At 42.8% G+C, this 8,352-nt stretch overlaps 2 protein-coding genes across 2 annotated transcripts; both read right to left on the bottom strand.

The window, feature by feature from the left end:
• Positions 1-2: 2 nt before the first annotated feature.
• On the bottom strand, positions 3-3,280 carry LOC131447476 (zinc finger protein 135-like). Its single transcript, XM_058619291.1, has 3 exons — positions 3,100-3,280; positions 1,447-2,286; positions 3-964 (listed from the first exon to the last, which is right to left on the bottom strand). The coding sequence occupies exons 1-3, from the start codon at positions 3,245-3,247 to the stop codon at positions 582-584; spliced, it is 1,371 nt and encodes a 456-aa protein (XP_058475274.1). The 5' UTR covers positions 3,248-3,280; the 3' UTR covers positions 3-581.
• A 936-nt stretch (positions 3,281-4,216) lies between these two features.
• On the bottom strand, positions 4,217-6,110 carry LOC131447478 (zinc finger protein 436-like). The gene is made up of 2 exons (XM_058619293.1): positions 5,862-6,110; positions 4,217-5,507 (listed from the first exon to the last, which is right to left on the bottom strand). Exons 1-2 carry the CDS (start codon positions 6,031-6,033, stop codon positions 4,615-4,617), a joined length of 1,065 nt encoding a protein of 354 aa, XP_058475276.1. The 5' UTR covers positions 6,034-6,110; the 3' UTR covers positions 4,217-4,614.
• Positions 6,111-8,352: the final 2,242 nt, after the last annotated feature.

Genomic DNA, 8,352 nt, shown 5'->3' with positions numbered 1-8,352 from the left:
ACTGAGCGTTCACTAAACGTTCACTGACCTCTGACTGAGCGTTCACTAAACGTTCACTGACCTCTGACTGAACGTTCACTGACCTCTGACTGAGCGGTCACTGACCTCTGACTGAGCGTTCACTAAACGTTCACTGACCTCTGACTGAGCGTTCACTGACCTCTGACCGAGTGTTCACTGACCTCTGACTGAGCGTTCACTAAACGTTCACTGACCTCTGACTGAACGTTCACTGACCTCTGACTGAGCGTTCACTGACCTCTGACCGAGCGTTCACTGACCTCTGACTGAACGTTCACTGACCTCTGACCGAGCGTTCACTGACCTCTGACCGAGCGTTCACTGACCTCTGACTGAGCGTTCACTGACCTCTGACCGAGTGTTCGCTGACCTCTGACTGAGCGTTCACTAAACGTTCACTGACCTCTGACTGAGCGTTCACTAAACGTTCACTGACCTCTGACTGAGCGTTCACTAAACGTTCACTGACCTCTGACTGAACGTTCACTGACCTCTGACTGAGCGTTCACTGAACGTTCACTGACCTCTGACCGAGTGTTCACTGACCTCTGACCGAGTGTTCAGTGAGCGTTGAGTGAGCTGCTCTCAGCGTCACAATTGTGTTTCTTCAGCTGTTTCCTCCAGCTGAACCTCTGACCGCAGACGTGGCAGAAGAAGCGTTTCTCTCCCGTGTGAGTGACCATGTGCTGACCGAGGTTCCCTCTGTCTCTGAAGTGTCGTCCACAGACGGAGCAGCCGAACGGTTTCTCTCCAGTGTGCGTGCGCGTATGTTTCCTCAGAGAATCTTTGTACAGCAGGATTTTCCCGCACTCGGAGCAGGGAAACAGTTTCTTCTTGCTCCGCCCCTCCTCTCTCACGGTGCCATCATTGGTGACTTCAGGCGGTGACCCTTGACCTTCACCAAGCTGTGAGGAGTCGTGTTCGCCGACACAAAGATTCTCACCTGAGGAAGAGATGATATTTATGACACTGATGAGCATTGCGATCAAAACAATCTGAGCAAAAGGAAAAAGACGCTGGGTATTAGCACGCGAACCATAACACGGAGAGCAGAGGAGGTGGAGCTAAAGTTACTCAGGTAAACCTGTAACTAGCTAACGATTCATTTCATAATGAATTCATCTGTAGATTATTTTCTGTTAATGATGAAAGATTTCTTTGTTTTATGTGAAGAAAAAATTTGTTTTTATTAGACAAAAAACTAAATAGTTAAACTGTTTTGCTGCTAACACAACGACAATCCTAGATTCCTTGTTTAAAGTCGATCACTTCATGTCTTTATTTTAACATTGCGATCAAAAAAAATCTTTCTACTTTGACTATTTTGAGTTTCACCTGTGACCATCAGGGGGCAGCATTTTTCTTCTACAGTCAGTCTGTTAGCAATAGCAGCTACATTTGGTCAAACGTGAATAATCTTCTCACCCGAGTGAAGTCTCATATGTTTTCGTAGCTGGATTCTCCACATGAAACGTTTCCCACAAACATCGCAGCCGTGCGGTCGAGCGCGAACGTCATCACAGCCGAGCGACGCCTTGTCATCGTCGCTGACGTTCGTCTCATCCTCCGACCAATGAGACGCCTCGTCTTCACTCACCGGTCCTAAATGTCCGTCTGGACCGGAGCTCCCGGTTGGTCCCGGTCTGATCTCGTCGTCGTGACTCTGATGAAGCTGTGACGATTCGCCGTCGTCGCCGTCGTCGCCACAGACGCCGCCGCAGCCGCGCAGGTGTTTGCGTAGCTGATAATGAAGGATGAAGCGTTTGTGACAAAGTCTGCAGCTGAACAGTTTCTCTCCCGTGTGAGTCGGCATGTGCTGAGTCAGGTGAATCTTCTGAACGAAGCTCTTCCCGCACACAGAGCAGCGGAACGGTTTCTCTCCCGTGTGAAGCCTCATGTGAGTCTTCAGGTTTGAGTTCTGGCTGAACTGTTTCCCGCACTCAGAGCAGCGGTGAACTTTCTCACAGCGTCCATGTGACTCCTTTCGTGTCATCTCCGTCCAATCAACGCTGACTTCAGTCTCAGAGACTTTGAACAACTCGTCCTCAGAACCTGGACCCGAGGTTCCGCCTGGTTCTTCTTTGTCGTCCTCACTGAGCCTCTGATGATGAACCAGTGTCCACTCGGGTGTCTCGTCTTCTTCACTCTTCACAGGAACAGCAGCTATGGCAGCCTCTTCCTGATTGGGCCACATCTCCTCCACTTCCTCTTTGATGTGGGGACGCTCTGGCTCCGCCCACCACTCCTGCTGCAGCTGCTGGACGTCTGCAGGACAAATGCAGACACTTTCAAAACCAACGTTCACTTCACGAGCACTGACTCAGCGTTTCCAACGATTGTTCTCCTGTATTCTGTAGCAGTAAGAAATGCTGAGTCATCGTTCCTCATGAAGACTAAACAGGAAGACAATATTTGGGAACGCTGACTAAGTCATCGTCTCATTTACGTCACAAAGATCTTTTGTTTTTCTGAAACTTGGTCATTGTTGAACTTCATGACTTTAATTTTGTTTGAGTTTAAATGTGACAAACAAACATCAAAGGTCAAAGGTCACAAACAGGAAGTGCTGCCTCTCGCTGCACTAACAGAGAGTCACAAACTGGACCTTTAAAGTTAAACATTTACCAACAATGTACGAGTGACCACAGGAGGTCGATCATGTCTGCGACAGGAAGACTGTCGGTCACTTCACATGATGAGTGCTTGTATGACGTTCGCCCGACATTTGTATGACGTTCATATGACGTTCGTGCCACATTCATGCGACATTCTTACGATGAGTTAGTCAGAAGTTAAAAATTAAAAATTAAGAGTCCTTTTTTAAGTAAAATCCTGCTATCGCCATGGCAACAGTTAAGTCCAATCAGCAGCATCACATGTGACTACTTTCACAGAAGATGCTGTTTGTGTTGTTGTTTTTTACTTAAAGTCGAGTTGAATTTAATGACTTTGTTTATAAATAAAACTGTAACTCAAAGGCTGTTAGCAGCTAACGGCTAAATGCTGCTAACAGTAGCATTTACTGTAAGTTTGTGCGCATTTCCGGTGTTAGCTAACTTTAGCTTAGCAGGGACAGACCTCGCGCCGCGAACAGTTCTTTGAGCACGCGCCGCTTCATCTCCTCTTCAAAGTCGCCGATGTTTTTGTCTAAATGTGCGCAGATTTCATCCACGGCCGCGGTGAGGCGCTGCCGCACGAAAACCTTCAGACTCACGAGCGCCGACATTTTCTTCCACCGTCAGTATCCGACATTAACGCTCCACCGGAAGAGCGAGGCGAGCTATCACTTCCAGGTCACTCTTCAAAATAAAAGCACCACCACAGACACACGGAACCAAATGTATGTGTGTACACAGTATATTTAAATATATACATGTATAAATTCTATCCCATTTGCTGAAATAAATTAAATGTATTTATATTGCCATTCAAAGTTTATATATGTTGGAATACATGTATTTATATTGCGTTTTTTCATTATTATTCAAGTTTTTCATACTTAAAAAAAACTGCTTCACGTAAAAATATTTTTTAATTATCAGAACAACAAACATTTGAATTTACATATTTACATTTACACACACGTTCATAGTTTTTATTTCCTCATCACATCAGGATTAAGTGTTGTAATATGCAGCTTCACCACCAGATGCTAGTATACGGTCATCGATGAGACTGCATGGATACATCAGAAACAATGGAAGAAGACATTTACTCAGACTTACATGAAAACCAGTGGCGTCGCCCCCTGATGGACACTCAAGAGAACACAGATTTTACACTTTCTGGTCCTGAAAAACTGTCTAATGCATTGTTATTATATTATTATTACATTGTCTTTAACACGGTTTAATTAAAAAAACACTTTAGATTTACTTTAACAGTTTACATACTTTGACGTAAATGAACACATGATTATTCAGTAACACTGTCAAAAGACACAGTTTGAAGCATCTGTCGTCACTTTTTAATTTAAGAGATCAACGTTTATTATAAATAACTACAGATGTGAAATGGATGAAGACTAAGTTCATTTTTTTATATAAATATTTGATATTTGAGACCTTTAGATGTGACATGGGAAGCAAATGTTTCAATATATGAATAATATTAAAGAAAAGAGACGATTGGAAGCAAATATAATAATAACTGATGATGAATGTGAGGAAACATGGACGACATGAGGACATTTGACTGAGAGCTGAAGACGTTTTATTTTAACTCATGAGTGCAAAAAGAAATCAATAAAGTTCTGGTTCAAATAGACAAAGCACCCAGTTTAAGGAAAATGTTAAAGTGTCTTAATGTATTTAAGGTAAGTCAGGGACACGATCATTTACTTTCCCTTAAATGTCGACCAGGAAGCTGTGACTCTGGATGTTAACGTCAGTGTCGCTAACAACTCTGATGCCAAGAAACGTGTTTTATCGTGTTTTTTTTACTGCGACATGTAAACGTTCACCAGGGGGCAGTATTTCTCGTCTCTGTGGATTTAAAGTGACAGTAAAATCTAACAGACGGAGTTGATTTTTCCTGCCAACATGGCGGCGTAAAACAAACAGAGTCATGCGACGCCTGAGCGCCGCGAGGCGTTCACTGAGCGCCGCTCCCGCTGTCACACTTGTGTTTCTTTAGCTGGACTTTCCAGGTGAACCTGCGTCCACAGACGTCGCAGCCAAAGCGTTTCTCTCCCGTGTGAATGACCATGTGCTTTCCCATGTTCCCTCGGTCTCTGAAGTGTCGTCCGCAGATCGGACAACCAAACGGTTTCTCTCCCGTGTGAGTCCGAAAGTGTCTCCTCAGCGAGTCTTTGGAGCCAAACGCGTCGCCACATTCGGGGCAGATGACCTGCTTCTTTCTGCCCCGCCCCTCGTCGATGACCACGCCCCCCGGCCCTTCCTGGGTGTGGAAATGGGAGGAGGAGGAGGGGCCGGCACAGAGACGCAGGTGTTTCCTGAGCTGATAGTGCAGAGTGAATCGTTTGTGACAGACGCCGCAGCTGAACATCTTCTCGCCCGTGTGCGTGGACATGTGCTGCAGCAGGTGAATCTTCTGGACGAAGGTTTTATTGCAGAGCGAGCAGCAGAACGCTTTCTCTCCCGTGTGAATCTTCATGTGCGTCTTCAGGTTGGAGCTTTGGCTGAACTCGTTCCCACACTCCAAGCAGCGGTACAACTTGCTGCCATGTCCATGTGACTCATTTCCTGCGTGCATCGTCCAATCAGAGCAGACGTGAGGATCTGGAGCTCGATGATGAAGAATGAGTGGAGCCGAAGTTCTGGCTGGTTCTTCTCGGTTCTCCCTGCTGTGACTCTGACCATGAGGATGAGATGAATTAGGATTCTCATCTTCTTCTTCTTCTTCTTCAATCTTCACAGTCACAGCAGTGACATCACAAACAGCAGCTGCTTCCTGATTGGTCCACACTTCTTCCTCTTCCTCTTTGATAAGATGGTGCTCTGGCCCGTCCTGCTCCTCTCTGACACCTGCAGGTCAGGAAGAGAAACACAGTTCTTATTCACTTTGTCTCATGTTTTAGATTTACTGACGAAAACATTTAAGCCAGAAAAAAAACGCTAACCGTAGCCACTGCAGCTAACCTCTGTTAAGTGTAGCTAACAACAGTAGTTCACAGAAGCTAACAGCGTCAGCTGTAGCTAAATGTAATTTAAAAAAAACAAAGAAAAAGAAATGACACATCAAAGACTATTCTTTGAAGTTAACTGTTAGCGGCTAAACAACAACTGGAGCCACCTAGCATCGTCTTAGCTAACGGTGGCTAACAGAGGCTAGCATGATGACCGGCCTGTCTCGCGGACGTCGGGACTCGAACACCTGACCTGAGAGCAGCGGAGCGACGACAAAAAGCCCCGGGCCGGGAGCGTTGAGTTCGGGCTTCAATTGTCGAATCATTTCCGCCTCAAACTCCGCGATGGTTCTTTCAAACAGGCTGAAAATGTCTTCAGCGGCCGCGGACAGACGCTGCTTCACCGCCGCCCTCAGCGTCTCCATGTTCTCACTGTAACCGCCTCCTGCGTCTCCTTCTGCCGCTGCCGCTGCCAACGCATACCGCTGCAGCTGCGCCCCCAGCGGCCGCCGCCGGGAACATCTGCAAAAAACACACACACACACGCACGAACGCACGCACGCACACAGAAAAACTGTAAAACCTTTGAGTTACATTTAAAACAAACACATTTTACTACATGCTGGCAGGTTGTCACTCAATTCCATTGTAAGTCGCTTTGGATAAAAGCGTCTGCTAAATGACATGTAATGTAATGTAATGTAATGTAATAAACAATAATTCATCATCTTCTTCATCATCATCAGCATCACCTTAATCACCTTCATCATCATCGCCTTAATCACCTTCATCATTATCATCATCATTTTCTCTCATTTTGGACGACATACTATACTATGACTTTTTTGTCTCATTTTGGACGACATACTATACTATGACTTTTTTGTCTCATTTTGGACGACATACTATACTATGACTTTTTTGTCTCATTTTGGAAGACATACTATACTATGACTTTTTTGTCTCATTTTGGACGACATACTATACTATGACTTTTTTGTCTCATTTTGGACGACATACTATACTATGACTTTTTTGTCTCATTTTGGAAGACATACTATACTATGACTTTTTTGTCTCATTTTGGACGACATACTATACTATGACTTTTTTGTCTCATTTTGGACGACATACTATACTATGACTTTTTTGAGTGATTTTGGACGACATACTATACTATAACTTTTTTGTCTCATTTTGGACGACATACTATACTATGACTTTTTTGTCTCATTTTGGACGACATACTATACTATGACTTTTTTGTCTCATTTTGGACGACATACTATACTATGACTTTTTTGACTGATTTTGGACAACATACTATACTATGACTTTTTTTTCTTATTTTGGACGACACACTATACTATGACTTTTTTGAGTGATTTTGGACGACATACTATACTATGACTTTTTTTTCTCATTTTGGACGACATACTATACTATGTCTTTTTTGTCACATTTTGGACGACATACTATACTATGACTTTTTTGTCTCATTTTGGACGACATACTATATATGACTTTTTTGTCTCATTTTGGACGACATACTATACTATGTCTTTTTTGTCTCATTTTGGACGACATACTATACTATGACTTTTTTGAGTGATTTTTGACGACATACTATACTATGACTTTTTGACTGATTTTGGACGACATACTATACTATAACTTTTTTGTCTCATTTTGGACGACATACTATACTATGACTTTTTTGTCTCATTTTGGACGACATACTATACTATGACTTTTTTGAGTTATTTGGACAACATACTATACTATGACTTTTTCGAGCGATTTTGGACGACATACAATACTATGACTTTTTTTTCTTATTTTGGACGACATACTATACTATGACTTTTTTGAGTGATTTTGGACGACATACTATACTATGACTTTTTTGTCTCATTTTCGACGACATACTATACTATGACTTTTTTGTCTCATTTTGGACGACATACTATACTATGACTTTTTTGTCTCATTTTGGACGACATACTATACTATGACGTTTTTGACCGATTTCGGACGACATACTATACTATGACGTTTTTGTCTCATTTTGGACGACATACTATACTTGACTTTTTTGTCTCATTTTGGACGACATACTATACCATGACTTTTTTGTCTCATTTTGGACGACATACTATACTATGACGTTTTTGACCGATTTCGGACGACATACTATACTATGACGTTTTTGACCGATTTTGGACAACATACTAAACTATGACATTTTCGTCAAATTTTGGACGACATACTAAACTATGACGTTTTTGACCGATTTTGGACGACATACTAAACTATGACATTTTCATCAAATTTTGGACGACATACTATACTATGACATTTTTGTCCAAGTTTGGACGACATACTTTACTATGACTTTTTTGTCTCATTGTGGACGACATACTATACTATGACTTTTGTTGTCACAATTTGGACTACATACTATAGTATGACTTTTTTGTCACATTTGGACGACATACTTTACTATGACTTTTTTGTCTCATTGTGGACGACATACTTACCTATGACTTTTTTGTCTAATTTTGGACGACATACTTCACTTTTACTTTTTTGTCACATTGTGGACTACATACTATACTATGACTTTTTTGTCTCATTTTGGACGACATACTATACTATGAGGGCCACACGGTGGTGTAGTGGTTAGCACTCTCGCCTTGCAGCGAGAAGACCCGGGTTCGAGCCCCGGTTGGAACAAGGGCCTT

Source organism: Solea solea, chromosome 20 (assembly GCF_958295425.1).
Source record: "Solea solea chromosome 20, fSolSol10.1, whole genome shotgun sequence".
NCBI lineage: Eukaryota > Metazoa > Chordata > Actinopteri > Pleuronectiformes > Soleidae > Solea > Solea solea.
This window is presented reverse-complemented; position numbering and strand designations above follow the sequence as displayed.